At 35.8% G+C, this 19,875-nt stretch overlaps 2 protein-coding genes across 3 annotated transcripts; both read left to right on the plus strand.

The window, feature by feature from the left end:
• Window positions 1-906: 906 nt before the first annotated feature.
• Window positions 907-7,301, plus strand: LOC132052173 (25.3 kDa vesicle transport protein SEC22-1). Of its 2 annotated transcripts, XR_009413958.1 has the most exons (7): window positions 907-925; window positions 1,705-1,913; window positions 3,052-3,212; window positions 3,309-3,455; window positions 6,516-6,592; window positions 6,754-6,948; window positions 7,056-7,301. XR_009413958.1 is itself a non-coding variant. In XM_059443568.1 (6 exons), the coding sequence occupies exons 2-6, from the start codon at window positions 1,726-1,728 to the stop codon at window positions 7,137-7,139; spliced, it is 657 nt and encodes a 218-aa protein (XP_059299551.1). In that variant the 5' UTR covers window positions 907-925; window positions 1,705-1,725; the 3' UTR covers window positions 7,140-7,301. The 2 variants fall into 2 exon arrangements, 1 of the variants encoding a protein (XP_059299551.1); XM_059443568.1 differs by lacking the exon at window positions 6,754-6,948.
• An 8,313-nt stretch (window positions 7,302-15,614) lies between these two features.
• LOC132052174 (zinc finger CCCH domain-containing protein 62-like) lies at window positions 15,615-19,500 on the plus strand. Its single transcript, XM_059443569.1, has 9 exons — window positions 15,615-15,995; window positions 16,270-16,391; window positions 17,021-17,135; window positions 17,220-17,281; window positions 17,537-17,588; window positions 17,743-17,854; window positions 18,058-18,156; window positions 18,243-18,370; window positions 18,513-19,500. Exons 1-9 carry the CDS (start codon window positions 15,838-15,840, stop codon window positions 19,264-19,266), a joined length of 1,602 nt encoding a protein of 533 aa, XP_059299552.1. The 5' UTR covers window positions 15,615-15,837; the 3' UTR covers window positions 19,267-19,500.
• The last annotated feature ends 375 nt before the right edge of the window (window positions 19,501-19,875 follow it).

Consider the following 19,875-nt stretch of genomic DNA (forward strand, 5'->3'; position numbering starts at 1 on the left):
ATGGTCTTTTTTCAAAAATAAAGCATGAGTCAAATTTTAGGTTTATATTTTTTGAAATCACGATTTCAAATCCCAAATCATATCCTTTTAGATGATTTGGGATTTCATCCAAAAGCTAATGATTTTGTGTCACGTCGAAACGGCTGCTGAACAAAAACGTAGTGAAATTAGTGGTGGAAATATCAATTCAAATTAAAAGAGTAGTAAGTACTAAAATCCAAAGGACGAAGTCTTTACTTGTGAAGAAGGGTATTTACCCGATTCCCTGAATCCAATCCCCCTTCATTACAACTATCAAACCCACCTTCATTTCCCTGTAACTGATCGCAGTTTACCAGAGAAGTAAAATCGAAGGTCGGAAGTACAATAGATCAACAAATAAAGGGCGCACCGACACGTATGCCAGATAACTCTTTTAATTTATTTATGTAAATGTGATTGTTTGCCTGTTGTGTTCTCATGCAATTCCCGCAGTACGTTTAGGTTACCTTAATTTTGTCTAGGATGAATATTCGCGACATTACTTTTAAAATTGGATTGTAGCTCAGATTTCATATGTTCTGTTCAGTTATATTGTATATGCTAGTATGCAAATTCTGTGAAGTCAGTCTAAGAGTTACCAAAACGAAAATTTATCCTAATATTGCCCAAATCATTTAGTGCTACAATGAAATGCACATAAATTGAGCTGAATGGCATATTCGACAAATTCATCGTCGGGCTCCGGCTATTTTGGATTGAGACATAGTTGATTGATTGAACATTTCTTAGAGAAAAGTTCAAGGGGAAGACGTTGTCGGAAGAATCTTTTCTATGAAGACCTCTAAGAACTTCAACATTGGATGGACCAATGGGTCCTTCTGAATTTGTTTATTGAAATCGGCTACTTGAAAATAAGGCATTGCAGTTTATGTTTATTGAATAGGTAAGGTAGCGAACTTTTGCATTGACCAGGGCATAATGCTTAAGTTAATATCATTTGCGGGCCTGTGTTATATTGAGATGATATCACTAGAAAATGGCTAGACTGCAGAAGCTGTTTGATTCTAAAGATGCGTAGTCCTAAATTGATTGAAGGACGTTTTTGTGCTATTGTATTCTTCACGTTTGAATGGCTCTAATTGATGCAATACTTTTCCCTCCTTTCCTTACCAGGATCAAGTTTTCTACTCATGATGTGAAGCTATATTACTCTAGCACTTGGATTCATCTCTCTTGGAGTTGCTTCTTTTTCCTACGATTCTTTCTTGCACTGAAGAACTTGTATGTTTAATAGTAGTGATTTAAGGAAGTCCTACATCCTTTACAAATTTTGAATGCCACACTTGGTGCAAGCATATGATTTTCTGGAACATTATGCTTAAAGGCAATATTAGATCTCAGAACAATTATCAAACAAGATAAATATACTAAAAAACTTCAGAATATGCGTTCAAAAGGGATACTGTGTAGAGGACATACTTTGAGATAAACTCTTGTTTAATAAAGATGCTCTCTCTGTCTCTCTCACCCTCTCACTCATATACACACTTAAGTAGGGAAACTGAAAACTCTTTGAGCATGCATGAAAATTAGGAACTTTTTGTCCAATAAAGACTTGGTCCAAGGTCTTGGAATTAGCAGCCGAAAAGGATGGAAAATTTGTAGCTTCTCTGACTTCAGAATATGTAGGTTAAATTCTTGCCTTTTTGTGGTTGCTTGTAGTTGTGTGCCTGGCTAAGGAAGATGGTGAAGTTGACTATGATTGCTCGTGTAACTGATGGGCTTCCATTAGCTGAGGGGCTGGATGATAGCCGTGATGTTCCAGATGCAGATTTCTACAAACAGCAAGTCAAGTCCTTATTCAAGAACCTCTCTATGGGCCATAATGAGGCATCAAGGATGTCCGTTGAAACTGGACCTTACATTTTCCAGTATCCTTTTATTGTTTCCATATAATTTTTATTCCTATTTTCACGGTACTATTTACATCTCTTTGGATGCTACATGGAAATTTCTGTAAATAATTAGCAATAACTTCGTTGTTCAACAAGGCCGCAAGGTAAGTTCATGCACTTACTGATCTTTTCCAAATAGCTTCTATGTGTTACCTATGCTCAAACTATGATTCCTCTCAAGGATAGAGCGAATTCAGATCTTTCTTACGAACTTGGTGAGTTTCTTCTTTTGGTTTCGGGGCGGGGGCAAGGGTTGTTAGAAATTTCATGAACATTCAGGAGCCCTTTGCTCTTCTGCTGACTTATAATGAGTCATCATTGCGATCATATGTGGAAACCAGTCTACGGAGGTTTTCAATTTGAAGATTCCATTTAGGATGCCTATCAAAAAAGTAAAATCTATATTTTCGTTCATTTTTGTGATTCAAAAAAAACTCTCTGATGGATGCTGCAGTTCTTAGTGTTGCGAATTTCAGGGACAAGTAGGATCAAGGTACGCAGAACTAATGAGGTTTCCTCCAGCTTAATGGTTTTAATAAGTGAAATTCTATTTTGGATGTATAGATGGTGATAAATATGGATGAGGCAGTTAAAAATAAAACCAACAAAAGGAACAAAAAAAATTGGTCGGTATAGTTTATGCACATCCATTACTTTGGTCTGCTTAGTAGCTTTTCCACTTGCACTTTATTTCTCATCTTTCCCTAGATTTATGGATAACACCAAGGACAAGGGAGGGATAGTCGAGTGGAAAAAGCCGCCAGCTTTAATCATGAGCTTGGAGGTTCAAGTCATTAAGCGAGCACTGTCGAAACCACTGTTTGTCACCTGTACAGGAGGAATTTAGGGGTTGGGATTTACAATACCCAAAAGAAAATGACCAAGGGAATTATAAATAGCACCAAGTTTATCGTTAAAATTTATGACCATCAGAATGTGAAATCTTTGGGGACGATTTGGGTTGTGACTTTCCAAGTTCCTCTATTGCTACTGCTATTTTATTTGCTTACTTTCTATATAACAACTAGCTGGCTACTATGCATCCTTTCAACCCACTTGAAAATGTACCTTATGGGAATCGTGAATCTACTGTTCTCTTAACCCAAGTTCTCAGTTATATAATTGAAGGACACGTTTGTTATCTGACTATGTGTGATCGCTCTTATCCAAAGAAACTTGCCTTTCAGTACCTGGAAGACTTAAAAAATGAGTTTGAGCGTGTCAATGGGAATCAAATTGAAACTGCTGCTAGACCATATGCTTTTATCAAATTTGGTAAGCACTTACCTTTACACTGTCCTTTTCCAATTTCCTTGTGTAATATACTAATTTTCTATTCTTCCAATATATAATTTTCCCTATTTTAAAAAGATACATTCATACAGAAGACGAAGAAACTGTACCAGGATACCAGAACTCAACGCAATGTTGCAAAGTTGAATGATGAACTTTATGAAGTTCATCAGATAATGACTCGAAATGTACAAGAAGTTCTTGGTGTTGGTGAAAAATTGGACCGTAAGTCTCTCATTCCAACATTTTCGTGAACTCTTTATCATTAAAAATTTTGCAAAGCTTCTAAACCCCATCTCATCATTCCTCGTTCATCCTCTAGATATCTGCAAAGTTGCTAATTTCCAAAAGACTTCTACGCTGTCCATATCTAAGTCAGTTTATTTTCTCTCCTCAATTATTAGTTAATGATAGTTCTTTTTAATTTGCTTAATAGCTTGTCCAGATTCTAAAAGTTGGATATCTTTCAAAATTTCCTTCTGAGCTGGTGAAGATAATTAAAATGTCTAGTACTTCTTAAATGGTGCCCAGACTAGCTTGTGATTGAGGCATTATTGATTAATTGATTGATTGAAGTACTCCTTAGATGGTCACTGAAACTCTTATGCACAAAATCTTTTCTATGCCAAAGCAGATGAATGGGAAGACATGTCAGCATAACTATTTCCATATAAAGAGGAAAATTAAATGATTTAGTAATCATTGTTAGCTATGGTGTTTATAAAAGGGCCCAAATCTGATATAATGTGAGAGAAGGGAGTTAGGCCTTAGCGCTTTTATGTGCAAGAGCTAAGCAAACTAAATGAAGTGAGCATTTCATGTGATTAATTGTACGGTGCTTGAGGCAAGTATAGATTGGATCTGTGAGTTCTATCAATTTGCGGTAGAACTGTTGGATCAGTCAACATATTGTTGAAATTGATCAATTGGTTCTTAGGGTTGTCCAAATCAATGAGAAGGACTAAAGGGCTAGACAAAAGCATACTGATTAGGGCATCTGTTCACATCATTGGTTGGGTGTGTTCTGTCTAATTTGCTGTACAACTGTTTGATCAGGCCCTATTCATTATTGAAGTTGATCATTTGGTTCTTTGGGTTCAAATTACTGTGAAGGACAAAAGAAGTAGAAGAAAGCATACTGATTATGAAATATGTTCACATCATTATGCCCTTCTTCTTCTTACCTGCGCTTTGACAAGCTGCTTCTTTTTCTTCATTGCTATCTCTTCTTCTTTTGTTTGAGAAATTTAATTTTAATAGGCCAGTCTAGAAGTGAGGCTGGGTACCCAGGTCATTAAACATGAAAGGAGTTTCAAATATCTTGGGTCTATTATCCAAGATAATGGAGATATCGACTATGATGTCACACATCGTATTGGGGCAGGGTGATTGAAATGGAGACTTGCATCCCGTGTCTTGTGTGATAGGAAGGTGCCACCAAAACTTAAAGGCAAGTTCTACAAAGTGGTGGTTTGACGAATTATGGCGGAGTGTTGGCCAGTCAAGAACTCTCACATTCAGAAGATGAAAGTTGCAGAAATGAGGATCTTTGCGATAGATGCGTAGGCATACTAGGAGTGATAAGATTAGAAATGAAGATATCCGGGACAGAGTGGGAGTGGCTTTGGTGGAGTATAAGATGTGGGAAACGAGGCTGAGATGGTTCGGACATGTGCAGAGGAGATGCACAGATGCCCCTGTGCAGAGGTGTGAGAAGTTGGCTATGGACGGTTTCAGGAGAGGCAGAGGTAAGCCGAAGAAGTATTGGAAAGAGGTGATTCCACGGGACATGGCGCAGGACTTTAGATAGGAGGTGATGGAGGACGCAAAGTAGGGTAGAGGGTTAGTAAGTAGTTGAGTGTTGTCTTACTTATCCTTGCATACTAGTAGTCGTAGTATTACTCTTGTAGGTCCTTGTTTTTCTATAGTATTTTGCCATGCCTTTTTATACTGTTTTGGATTGCTTGTTCTTATCTCTAGCACTATCTGATTGTTTCTTTTACTACGTTGTCCTATTTTCTTGCTGCTATCACGGCTTGTTATTACTGTTTATTATTACTGATGCTTTTTCATCTCTCCTTGAGTCGGGGGTCTATCAGAAACAATCTTTCTACCTGTCAAAAGGTAGGGGTAAGGTCTGCGTACACTCTACCCTCCCCGGACCCCACCTGGTTGGATATACTGGGTATGTTTTGTTGTTGTTGTTGATGTGCTAAGTTTTTAGGATTGAGGAATGGTTGATTGATTTAACTCTGGGTTTTATTTTAAATTAATTATAGACAATAAGGTTATATACGTTAGTTACTTGTTTTCATTTCTTCTCAAAATAATGTTTTATTAAATTCACATTTTGTGCTTTTTGCCTTTTGAAATCTGTATTTACCTGATCTAAGTTTATAGCTGCTGACTTTGGTATACTCTGATATGTATAACTGTTGATTTCTTTATATTCTCTTCTCATGAGCTCCTAGAAAGGGTTGAATTTGTGTTCTCATTCATTTCTTCTATAATAAAATTTCCATGTTGCGGGGTATGATTGGATAAAATATTTCCCCCTTTTTCCTCTAAGAAACCTTGAATGTTTTGGGTTATATTCCTGTATGCAGCATGTGGTGTGCCATGTGGAAGATGGAAAATAACCTTCCTTTTGTTTGAATGTAAATTACTTTAAAATGAAGTGAAAACGAAGAAATGGTTGGTTTCGTTCATGCTGCCTGTTGAATTCTAGAATAGGAGATGGAATTCTCCAACTCTCTCTGTCCCACACACCCCATACAGATTAAGAAACAAGGCATAAGTTTTTATTTAGGATTGCTTAGGTCAGAATTGAGCTTCCTAGTACCTAGAGAAACTTAGTGTCATCTAGTGCATGTAAGCATATAAAGATGATCTACTTACTAGAAGCTGGTGGCAACTATGCACTTGTAAGCCTCTTTTGTTGTATGAGTCGGAAGTGTAACATGTGGTACTTGTGAGATGAGATATTATCTCAAAAGTCTTTATGTCCGCACCAAGAAAAAGTAGATTTTGGCTCTAATGACGAGACAATCTATGCTGGCAGCTTCTACCTGTGCATAGATAAAATTAAATGCTGCATCAGTTTGTGACATTTTGTTGCATTATGAATTTTCCAACCACTGCTGACTCATAGCTTTGATATAGATCTGCAGTTTATACTCTAATATGGTTGTCCTTCTAATTTCACCCTCCTTATGCATTGCCTTATATATGATATAACTTTGTTCTCGGTTAATGACTAGATTGTTTAAACATCAAATTCTGCAGAGGTCAGTCAGATGTCCAGCCGCTTGACATCAGAATCCCGCATATATGCTGATAAAGCGAAAGATTTAAATCGTCAGGTTAGTTTCATTGGATTTTCAAGATGTACTTACATTCTTGTGTGGTGGTTGTAATTTCATGCTCATTGGCATTTAGAACTTCCATGTATCATACCTTATTGAAGATTATAGTGCTTGACTGGTTCTGCTGATAGTGTGAAGAATGTTTTCTTTTCTTGAAGAGAAAACTTGGATAGTATAGGCATGGAAAGGTGTGATACATAATCATTGAACACATTCAATTCTTGCCAGTTGCATTACTTTCACTAGGATTAGTTGTTGGCAGGACCACTTGTGTTTAGGCTAGGACAAATCAATATGATTGCAAAGACTCACTCCTTGTTCTTAAACCCAGACAGGGATGAAAATAAGCAACCGTGGGTATCCAATGGGCATTCTGTCTCTCTTTTTCTTGTTATGGACATGCATTTAGTCTTGGACTGGAAATTGCTAAAATGACTGATTCATTTCTTCATGACTCAAGGCTCTGATACGGAAATGGGCTCCTGTTGCTATTGTCATTGGAGTTGTTAGTCTCCTCTTCTGGGCCAAAAATAAGATTTGGTGATGGTGCCATCAAATGTACAGCTCAGCAAAGATGTTGGTCCAGTGGTGTTCGTTTTCCTTGGACGATTTGCGACTTGAGCCATGTCAGTTTGATAACATAAAACAGAGGACGTGAACCACGATGACCCAATGTCACTACATGAGAAATGATATTAATATGAATTACTCAACCACAAAACTGCCTCCTATATGTATTTGTAGTTCTGAAATGACGATTAGCTACTTTAGTAAATGCTGTAAATTATAGTGGAGGCTTCATTGTTTAATATTTTGATTTGTTTTAGAATGCATGAACATGAGTTCTGAATATAAAGAGGTTCTTTCCATCTCAATAATTAATGTCTTGAAGAATGAAAGAGCTCAATGGATATGGATTCATTCTGGTGTTTCTGTTGGAAAGAGGAAGAGAGTTGTTGAAGCAAAGTCATAAATGATATTTGGAGTATCATATCCACTAATCGTTCGGTGGTGTAAATTTGATCTTGTTTATCTTTATGATTGTGGTAATTGCATGTGGATTTGAGGAAGTCTTGTTGAAGACATTATTGGGATGTCATGGCAAAAGGCTCTAAAAGGTCACCTTATTGTTTTTTTCTGTGAGTCTAGAAATCGCCTGCCGTTCATTATACATCTATTGGCAAATGCGCTGACCGTCACAGCTTTTAAATCTATAGCTAATTTAGTTCAAGATTAGAAAACCTTGAGAATCAATAGCTTTTGATCATCTACCAATATTACTTGTCTGTTTATTGGGAAGGTCCTCGGACAATTTCGAAAACAAATATTTGCAGACTATTCCTTCTACTCAATACATAGCTATTCCATGAACTCAGGGATTATAGGACCTTTGTTTTATTAAGCTCATTATGCTATTCTTCCTCCAAGCTCATAATTGAAGGCTGAAGCCATGAACTCTGTGCTAATGAAATAATTCATGGCTTCATCGATGAGAGTGGAGGAAAATGGCATAAATGAGCTTGATGAACCATAGGGCCTAACATTAACAGCTTAATGAGAAAGGAATAATAGCCCGATGTGATAAACTCAACTTGATTTTCAGTGTGGACATGAAGGTGCTCCTATTATATGAGATGAAAAGTAACTTTTACAGACTCCAACATGCTGCGTCAAACGTCTACGAATTCCTAAACATGCCAGTGCAAACTTTCCATTCTGAAGACTGAATATGTGTCTTTAGCTGGAATGTACAAAATATAACGAGTGAGCAAAATTACGAGATAAACTTTGATTGAAATTGATGTAATCAAGTTGAGCCAATGGCATACTGCTAGTTTTGACACTTGGAGTATTCAACATTGCTTTAAGGAAGGGAACAAGGTTGCAGACATATTAGCCAACCGGCACCAGTGTGTAGAGAAAAGACTGATAAATGATTGCAATTTGCAACGTGCTTCCTAAATATGCTAAAGGTGAATTGAGAATGGACAAATTTCATTTTCCCTCATTTAGAAGGAAGACACTTAGGAATTCCTTCTCTATGGAGAGATGCATGTCTAGAATTTATAATTTTGATGTACTTTGATTTGATTTTTTGAGAGCTGATTAGAAAGCCTACTTATCACATAGAATGGAGGTTGTTCCTTTCTAAGTAGGTACATGGAGATAGTTTCTCCTCTGTTTTGTAAAATACTGACTATTGTATGAGATGGAGGAGATTGATTAAAAATAAAACATTTGAGCCAAAATAAAATGAGCCAACTGGCGCCTCTAATCTTTTACAGGTAATATGAACTCACATAAGATGGAAACTCCTGCAAGCGGGCTCACCCACGCTGAAAGAACACTATACTTCCTCATCACAATTTATATGAACGGTTTACGATCACTAGGAGCCTAGAACGGTATACACATCCCTCATTAGTTCATTCAGTCAATGAAGTTGCAGTCGGTTTTGATGATTCTGTCTTTTGAAGTGGATGTTCAGTTGATTCAGCAAAAAATACGAGGGTCAAAGCATTTAAATTTACATGACTTTGAACATAGATACTTCAATTCATTTTAATTGGAGTGCAATTTACATCTTTACAAATTACATAAAAGATACTATAAACCGTAATAGTTAGAAAAGATGGTCAAAGCAAAAAATTGTTCAATACTCCAAATAGTAATGTGTTATATAAAACACGATAAACAAAATAAAATATAAAAAGGAAAAAGTTGTAGCGCATCTAAAAGGGTTTTTCGCAAATTATTGATTAATACCCCTCCGGTCCAAAATAATTGAGGATTTACCCTCTAAAAGTTGGTCTTGTTGTAAATATTAGAGATGGATATCCATTTAATATACTTGAAAACCATGAATTACTTGGCCACCAAGTTCATTTCATGGCCTTCAAGCTATTAACATGTTTTTGGCCACCATTTTCCTCCTATAAATAGGAGGTCCATTTGATGAATTGAAGATGAGCAAATAAAACTTCTCTCTCTCTCCCCCCCCCCCCGCTTCTTTGGCTATATTTAGCTGCGTACTTTTAATATTATTTTATAACACGTTATCAGCACGAGGCTCTAATACAAAATATAACAAAGTTGTCATACATCACGAATTTGGTGCGTAAACTAGTTGGGTGTTAGCCACCATTAATAAGTTGTCTCTTTTCATTACCGATTGACTCTTCGTTACCAGGTATGTTTTCTTTAAAGTCATAACCGTGGTATTTATTTCTCAATCTTGCGGGTGAGTAAATGAATCTGCAAAGATTCTCTTCACATGCCTTTAGCCATCTTTAATTTCTCATGGCTTAAACATTAGATGTATGGATATTATTCATTTTTCGTTTCTTGAAAATCTTACTACTTTTGGACATTTATTAAGCTCTGAATTGCATAAAGAAAGGTTCTTGAGGCATGTATCTCTTGTTATGTTAAGCGGCTAACGTCTGCAGTGGCGGCAAACACAGGTAAAATAATTTATAATCAGTTAAACTTGTAAGATTAAGTGGCAGTATTTTGTAAGTTTCATTATATATAATGAAATTTATTTATGTCTATAACCACCAGAAGTGGGAGTATTTTGATGGGCTTGTTGTTGGGACTAAATATGTATACCTCAATTTGCTCCCGAAGTAGCATTATCTTAAAAGAGGTTATAAGCTATCACGATTTGATATGCTTAAGGCACGCTCAGATAATTATGTTTTATTCCCGAAGAATGAAAACTTTTGATAAATGTTGCAAATACAAATCCATTCTCTGAAGTGAATGTGATAGCTATATAGTAAAGCCTATAAATATCAACGTGTATTTGATTGTGAAAATACCATGATTCATCTCCAGAAGAGGTAGAATAATTGAGAAGAAATATTCTGAATATTATATGCTTTTCTCCTGAAATACTAAACTCATAAAATTGCTCCTCGAGTAGCAAACTTTGGACTACTTCACTCAAGTAGTAAAACTTTTGTTCTTATTCACGAAATAGTAAGATTCGAATTCTACTCCAGAAGTAGTAAAGACTATGAATTTTACTCCTGAAGTAGTAAGGCTTTGAATTCTACTCCTGAAGTAGTACAACTCTAAAATATACTCCCGAATTAGTAGAATTCTGAAATTTACCCCTGAATTAGTAAATATTTTTAAATTCACTCCTGAAGCAGTAAGACATTGAAATTTACTACCGAAGTAGTAAAACTTTAAACTACTCCCAAAGTATTATACCTTTAAACTTTACTCCCGAAGCAGTAAAACTTTAAACTTTACTCCCGAAGTTGTAAAACTTTAAACTTTACTCCCGAAGTTGTAAAACTCTGAAACTTTACTCCCCGAATGAAAGAATCGACGGATATACAGCCCATTTGGATAATCAGGTTTCGTTCCCCGAAGTGAATGAACAAATACCACAATCTATCTCCTGGAGAGATAAAAGACAAGGAATATACATGTTATTTTTTGTGGTATGAGATTAAGACATTGCAACACGTACTTGTCGTACGTCGAAACATATTAAAGTATCATTCTAAGGCAAAAGGAAGCAGAGTAGAATGCTTCTCCTATAACCACATTAATACATTATGGTTGGTTGTTATTGATTTCCTTGAAGGAAATAAACATTAATGTATCTCTTCCCGAAGAATGTGATTACTATGCGATTGCCGTTTTGATACAAAATATTCAAATGTTAATGGCTAATCTCCTTGAAGGATATATTTGAAATATTGAAGTTTATTGTTTAACGTTTATTTTCATAATTTGTAGTTGAATATTGTCTTTAAGTTTCCATTTGATTACTATTTTCTTTCATGACACCAGTAGTGTCTAACCAAATTTTCTTTTGTGATACCAGAAGTATCTAAAAAATATTTGGTAGTACAAACTAATAATCAAGGGCACCAGAAGAACTAATTGTTTATCTACAAGTATCACAACACCAGCAGTGTTCAAATAATATCTGATTATGGCAGATAAATTGAGGTCTCTCGAAGAGGTTATATGTGATAGCACCATTTTTCCGAGATCGTAATTGTTACGTTCGGAAACAAACTGTAGTAGATCTGAAGTTTACTAATAATAAAAATGGTTATCATATTCAGACTACAAATGATCAGAATGTTAAATATCTTCAAGTTACTACGGGTAAGAAATACGCATGTGAAACGTTACCCGAGCATAATGAGATCACATACCACGATAAACCAGAAGTTTATTGATATACAATTTCATGCAATAGTAAATCAAAAATTTATTAAAATAAATAGCACTCTTCATGGTAAACTTGAAGTTTACGGGTACAAATAATTTTATCAGTTGACAAGACCATTTTGATCATCCTGATATAAACGTGATGTGCTAATTGAGTATTAAAAACATATTGAAGAACTAGAAGATTCTTCAAGAATTTGTTTGTGTTGCTTGTTCTCATGATAAGTTGATTACAACAGCTAATGTTGGGACTGAATCCCCGAAATTCTGAAAAATATAAAAGGGGAATGTGGGCCCGCTCACCTACAATGTGATGTCCTAACTAGATGCATCTATGAGACAGTCACATGTGCATTTATTGTCAACATGCAGTTTGACATTTACGAAGTTGCTTGCTCAAATAATTGAGTTGGAAGCACAATTTTCATGTAATCATGTAATTAAGAAAATTCATCTTGATAATCTTCAGATGTTGAGGTCCGGTTGATATATTCATACAACGACGGTTTGGCATTAGATTTTGACAAATTAACCCTCATATTTGAGTTCATGGTCCAGATATTTTCATTTTTTATAGCGTTTGATGTGCGGTATATGATTAATGGATATACCATGATGCTTGGATTTTCCCAAAGAAAATGGTGATATAGTCACTAACATTAAGGGAGAGAATAGCGACTTAAGAAATATGATATATTGCATATTCAAGTCGACAGAAGCATTTATGACCCAATTATTTCATACTCCATCAATAAATTTTGACAAATTAACCCCTCATATTTGGTTCGCTTCAAATATAATAATCCTTCGGAGAATGTGCTCTAGATATTTAACACTTCATAAATTTATGTCGTTTGATGTGCGGTATATGATTAATGGATATACCATGATGCACGACGATATCTTGGATTTATCCACAATATAATGTTGTGAGATATATGTAAAGCATGTTGACATAGAAATAAAGGGAGAGAATACGCATCTTGGTAAGTGAAATATGGACATCAAGATGTCACAATTTATCATGGAAGTTGTCACGATCACTTGACAAAATTTATATGAAAATTTCTCTAAGGATTCAAAATGCCTAAAGCATATACAAATTCTTGGGAAACTTGCGGATTAAAATGAATCAAGCTTTGTCGAAATCGCCTTAATGTAATTATTTCAAATATACTATGTTTACTTCCGTAACACCCCGTACCATTAACTCCTCGGACCTCGAGTATGATCCTAGAATTCCCTGAAGGATGGAGTCTACAACATGCGCGCGCGGTGGAGGCATGGTAGACCAAGTCGCATATGTTTCAAATATAATAATCCTTGAAAAAGGGAGATGTGCAATGTATTTGTGCTCGAAAGAGCTTTTACTATACATAACACTTCATAAATCTTATGAAAGGATTAAACATCTCCTGGATTTCTTACTTTTGGTATCTCCTCGACCCAACATTTTGGTAAACCCTAACTAAACTCGAGATTGAATCAAGAATTGGGGGAATAGTTATGTCTCTAATTGCGCTAAATTTAAGGTATGAACTTCCAAATGATATATCGTCGACGATATCTTTGATACTATATTAAAACCGACATATTCAGTAGCCGTATTTATGTATTTATACACATGAACTTTTGTATCTATATTCGTTATTGTATTCTAATCTTCCTACGTTATTAGGAACCCTCTTAAAGCATTCTTCCTCATGTGTTCGCATTATGTTATATGAAATTTTATGAATTAGCGAGTTACAAAGATGTTTTCAAGTCAAATTATATATCTATATATTTATGAACTATTGTTTTCTACTACGAATCAAGAACATGTTTGGTATGACATGTTATCTCATGAAACCATATTACAAGTCATTTCGTGAAATCATGATTACAAGGTTACATCATGGGTTTTTAGAACTATCATGTCATGTTTTTGGGACAATTTACGTTGCCACCGTAGGATAGTTGTCACAAGTTTAACACCTTCATTATACGTTTGATCCTTACATGCTATTATTAAAATTTATATGAAGTGTTCTCCGGAAGGATTCAAAATACCTATAATTCCACGTTACAAGAAGTTTTATACTTTACAAATTCTTGGGAAACTTGTTTATAATCCTTAAATGGATTAAATGAATTCAATGTACTAACGCTTGACTTTCGTGAGCATGCGCTCGCGAGGATCATCGCCTTAATGTATATTCATTGATGAATGGTACAAATATACTATGTTTACCCTCAAAGAGTGTCATTCTTACTATTATGTCTTCATAATATTTCATGCTATGAGATGGTTTAGAATCAAATTATATTTTCATGATTTATTTGAATATTGTTTGATGCCCTTGCCGACAACAAGCCAGAGTTTACGCAAGCAAGGCCCATTACGCCTGTGCCATGGTTCGGGCGTGAAAGAATTTGAAATAAGAAAATTGAATTGAAGAGTTTACAAAAAGTACGATATATTGAAATAAGAAAATTGAATGGATGCATGGGCACTTATATATCTTGCTATAACTACGAGCATGATATAATTTACTCCTACATGGAGATATTGAAATAAGATCAATTGCATACTACTAATGAAAGTATGGCATGAATATGTTTATCCTAACAAATATTGTCAAGTGTTTTGGATATACAGGGTATTCATCTGATCGACATAAGAGTTCGATCCAAATATGTTATCTCTTCTCATGAAGGATTATTGTTAAACCATGTTATTATACATGACAGTCAAATCGTATAATGATAACATCAGATAGATTATGAAGTAAGTCAAGAATGTACTTGACGTAATTTTAACAATATTATATGGTGATGATGCAACTCTATCTAAGGAATGAAGATACAGATTATCAGCCAGGTCGTTTGACAGATCTGATCACAAACACAGTACCAACCTCAAGATATGATAAGTTGATATACAAGATTGGAGTACATTATCTTCAAGAATGGTGATATTGATGTGCAACAAATCCATTTGAGTGACAATCCTGCAGATTTGTTCACTAAATCTTTGCCAACTTCAACTCTTAAGAAGATGGTATTCAAGATTGGAATGCGAAGACTCCGACATCTGAATTTTGGTCTTCCTCAGGGGGAGTGAAATACGTGTTGTACTTTTTTCCTTAACCAAAGTTTGTCCCATTGAGTTTTTCTTGGTAAGGTTTTTAATAGGCGACTCTCAAAGCGTATTACTAGATATGTGTACTCTTTTTTTCCTTCATTAGACTTTTTCATGTGGTTTTTCCTAATAAGGTTTTAACAAGGCACATCATCTATTAATGGACATCCAAGGGGGAGTGTTGTTAATATTAGTGATGGATATCCATTTAATATACTTGAAAACCATGAATTACTTGGCCACCAAGTTCATTTCATGGCCTTCAAGCTATTATCATGTTTTTTGCCACCATTTTCCTCCTATAAATAGGAGGTATGAAGATGAGCAATAAAAATCTCTCTCTCTCTCTCTCCCAACTTCTTTGGCTATATTTCTTGTGTCGTGTACTTTTAATATCATTTTATAACAGCTCTAAAATAATTGAGATTTCAGTCTATCAAGAAGGTATTTTTTTTTTTTTTCAATTTTACCTTTGACACATTGTTAATTCAATGAAAAAAATTTAATGCTTGTTATAGTTTCACAATCCCTCGTAATTAAGGATATTTTAGTTAATAAACCTCTTAACTTTTAGAAGTAAGTGTCTTTTGGTTCGATTTTTTTCTTTTTCAAAAATGTTTACAGAAGAATTTAAAGAAAATACAATTGTGAGTCACTTGGGTGTTGAGCCTAAAATGGGAGCAACTAGTACGGTATCCGAAGCTTAATTCAGGCCCATACCAACTTTATCGTTGCTCGAAATCCCGAAAAAACAGTCCAATCAACAAGTAAAAATGGTAGTACTAATTTTGGGAAAACAATCCACTCAACAACGGTAATATTTTTCAAAGTTAAAACCTATTTGAACGGTAATTTCGTGGGCAAAAGAAACCAAAAAAAAAAAACTTGAAGCATAGCATCATCAAGAAATCAAAAGATGGAAGGGGAGAAACAGTACGATGTATCAGACAGTGAAAGTGATTATGATTCCGATGATTCACAAGATGACCCAACTTTTGACATTCTTGAGGAAACAAGATCCAGTCTTTCAAAAATGTCCATTAAAAAGAACGCTTCTAAGGATATGTCTGCCAGGTAAATCCCTTGATTCTTCAAACCCCATATTAGTTTTTCCGTTTTCAAGAAAAAGGATGGTCAGCCCGGTACACAAAGCATCCTGCTTTAACAGGTGCCAAAAAAGGACCGACAGCCTACCCTTGGCTGCTTCCACGGCTCGAAGCCATGACCTATAGGTTACACGGAGACAACTTTAACGTTGCTCCAAGGCAGCCACCCTTGTTAGTCTTTTTGCAAAAAGATGACAATGAGAAATGCAGATGTTGATTTTTCGTATTGTTTCGAGATGTAGGCGTAATGTTTCTAAGGCTTTAGAGGAGTGCGTTGAGGGAGAGCAGGAGCAGGACAAGATAGTGCCAGAGCTTGATGAGAAAGATCAGAAGAGTTATGAAACTGTTCAGAAGATAATCAAAGGTTTCAATAATTCTTTTTTTACATGTTGATATGGTAACTTAAAAATGTTAAGACCATCTCAATTTTGGTTCTTGTCTAACCATCTTAGAGTATCCGAAACTCAATGGTCTGACTAATTTAAATTCTTACACGTCCATTAAGGAGGAAGAGCTCCTTATGGATTTTTCCACTCCTGGGATCGAATTCGAGGGTGTTTGATTATTGGTTGAATAAACTTTATAAATAGCTAAAATCCCTGCTTTTACGAAAGTTATAAATTTTTGTCAGGAACTATTTAAGTATACACTTATGAAGACACTACCCCTTGCATACATGGTTTTTCATGAAAGTTTGTCTTCATTGGTACATAAATAGTAGGGCCAAATAACCTTTTCTATGATGCTGCGGTTTTTTCTTTCAGAAAAAAAGGAGTAAATTTGCAATCTTTAGGATGAGATAACTGGAAAATTCTTCAACATTGCTAGCTCTAGAACTTACAAGGTTTTGCTGTGACCGTTACAGCCTAAACTTTGTCTCTATCGATCATCTTCCAACTTTCCGCAACACTACAATGATTGCATCCTTGTTTAAGATTTTGTTTTCTCATTTGTATATGAGAGCTTATTGGTTTCTACTTACTTTGGGGGCAGCTGGTCAGATTGAGAAATTGAAAGTTGAGCAATGCAAGGTTTACCTAAGGAAGCACGGGCTGAGATTGACGGGTAGCAAAGATACACTTATTCAGCGCATTAAAGAGCACACTGAGTAATTTCCCAATTTCAGTATATTCAGCTTTGCTTTTTAATCGTGAAAACTTCTGTACCTAAAGCAAGATTTATTGTACTTCAGTATCGTTGATGGTCGTGGAGAGGAGAAGTATCCCCCGTCAAGTTTTGTATTGAACTGCAAAGGTACAGTTTATTTGCTATATCCCTCTATGGATATAATTTTAAGTGGATCCACAGTTTTATTGTAGCAAAAATCTATGATCATTAGCCACTTAACATAACAAAGGCAAAGTTTATGTATCTGCTGAAAAGGCACTGTGACCATAACCAACATAGTGTTTACTTCTTACCCTGGAATCCAACATTATAGTTTCAGTAATGAATTAGATTTTTGGACATTGTCATTTTCATCTATACTTTTATGTCTGTATTATGCAGGGGACGCGTGTACCGGGGATGTTGTTACGTTTGAACAAAATGTATATGAAATGTAAGCTCTTTACTCTAATATGCGCCTAAAGGCTGTAAAGCTTGTGGCAGAGGTCATGCATTTGCATGGTACTCTTTAATTCCCATCTTAAACATTATTCGGGCAGTAGTATGTGTGTTTTTTACTTAGTAGGTTTATGATTGTGGTTCATCAGGTTCAACATTGCATCCAGGAGTGCTACTGGTCCTCCCTGCGGAACAAGAATAGTTGCAGGGCGGATTGTCAAAGAGAGCTATGGTGCTAAAAAACAGCAACATACCTTTACAGTGAGCGTTTATCAATTTAGATTGAACTCTTGGGAACAAGAAGAGGAATGAGAAGTTATTTTCAACTAAAGTTCTTTGTAGAAAACATCAATTATTTGACTTTAAACTTTTCTGTTTTCATTTCTTCTTTTTATTTGTATTTAAACTTCTTGCATCGTTTCATCTTGTTTGTTTCATATAAGACTCTTTTTACTGTTGGTCAGGTTGAGGTATTGTGGAGTAAAGGGGAGAAACCGCTGCCTCCACTGCATCCTCTCCTCATTAAGGGAAGAAACCTCTATAGATTAAAAACATATCGACAGGTTTGCTGAACAGTACTAAGAATTTCTACTACTTGCACTCATTATTCATGTGGCATATGCTAATTAAGCTTAAACTGAATTTGAAGAAATGGGACAATGAAGCAGAAAGGCAGAAGATTTTATCAGAGAAGCATGCCAGAGGATTTGTTGCTCGGTCTAACAGGGGAACACGCGTCCGAGAGAAAGAAATGCGACAGATGCGAAAGGAAAATAGGTACCATGATGATTTTGGTTCATTCTAGAAAGTTAATTGGTAGAATATGAACTATACCAACTTCACATGATTTTAACATTGAATCATTTTAGTGAATACTTATAATGAACTTTCTCTTCAACTGTTTGTCTACCTATCCCAGGGTAAGCACAGACCACAAGGAGAAGAAAACAGAAGCTGAGAGTAAAGGCAGGATGCCACATCAACACCAAAAGAACACAGAGCACAGTAAAGGGAAACTGCTGCATTCTCTCTCGGTGAACTCGGTAAACAAGAAAGATCAGCCTCAGGTAGAATTGGTGGACAACGGCCAAAAAGATGAACAAAAGGAATGCAGAAATTATACAACCGTCATACCGGAAAATGTCTTCTCTAGAGAAAATCGGCCAGAAGAAAGGCCTTATCAGAGGCAGCCTTTGAATAATGTGAACCTTTATGATCCAAGTTCTTACAGGGAGCAGCGAGGCTTCGGAGAAAGCTACACTTCTAATCCTTCAAAGAGTCCCTTAAGAATGCATAACTCAGATACGCATATGCCAATGTGGAGGGGCTCTAGCTATGGAGGTAACATGAACAGTAATAGTCCATTAAGAATGCACAACTCTAATGCGCATAATATTCCACAGTGGAGGGGCTACAAGGATGGAGGTTACGGAAATTGGGATACTAGTAGAAGTGCATTGCGAGGACATGGTAATTCACAAAATATGAACTATAGATCTCCACAAAGAACTGAGAACTGGCAAGCAAGGAATGGTTGGTGTGATGCAGGAGCTGCAAAGCGTCCGTTTCAAGGACAGCGAGAGGAACAAAAGAGGCCTTGCCGGTTTTATGCTCAAGGAAGATGCTACTATGGGCATAATTGCAAGTACTTGCATGATTCCGTAAATATTTAAGCATTCAAGTGAAAGAGCAAGCAGTATTATGCTTTGGAAGATCTTCACAGATCCACTTTTTTGGGGTGACAAGTCTTTTGTCTCGGGGATAGCGTCATTGTTCACAAACAACTTGAAGAACAAACTGTTTTTGAGTTATCTCAACTGTTTTCTATTCCCTAACTGCAATGTGCAAAGCAAACGTATTGGATATATTTAAAAGTCTTGAACTGATATGGAAATGAATCTTGGTAAATTGATTTATAAATTAGTTGTTTTTTAGATGATAACTGGAAATCGACCAAAATTAGCACCAGAACTTTGCCCGCCAGTTTGTGGGATCAATTAGATGCCTTGCAGTTTGTACTATGATGATCAATAAAAAGGGAGGTCTGGTAAGTTAACGTGTAAGAATAGTTTAACTAGATAAATCACTAGTAACAGGGACTATTATGTCCAATCACAACTAATTTGGAGACGAATGTAAATTGAAATTGACCAACATTAGCACCAGACGTTTGCCCGCCAGATTTTGGGATCAATTTAGATGCCCTTAAGAACTGTTGTTCAGTTCTTAAGTCTTTCCCAACTGAGCAGCAGCAAATCAAAGCTTTTGTGATTCGAAGATCT

Source organism: Lycium ferocissimum, chromosome 4 (assembly GCF_029784015.1).
Source record: "Lycium ferocissimum isolate CSIRO_LF1 chromosome 4, AGI_CSIRO_Lferr_CH_V1, whole genome shotgun sequence".
Lineage (NCBI taxonomy): Eukaryota > Viridiplantae > Streptophyta > Magnoliopsida > Solanales > Solanaceae > Lycium > Lycium ferocissimum.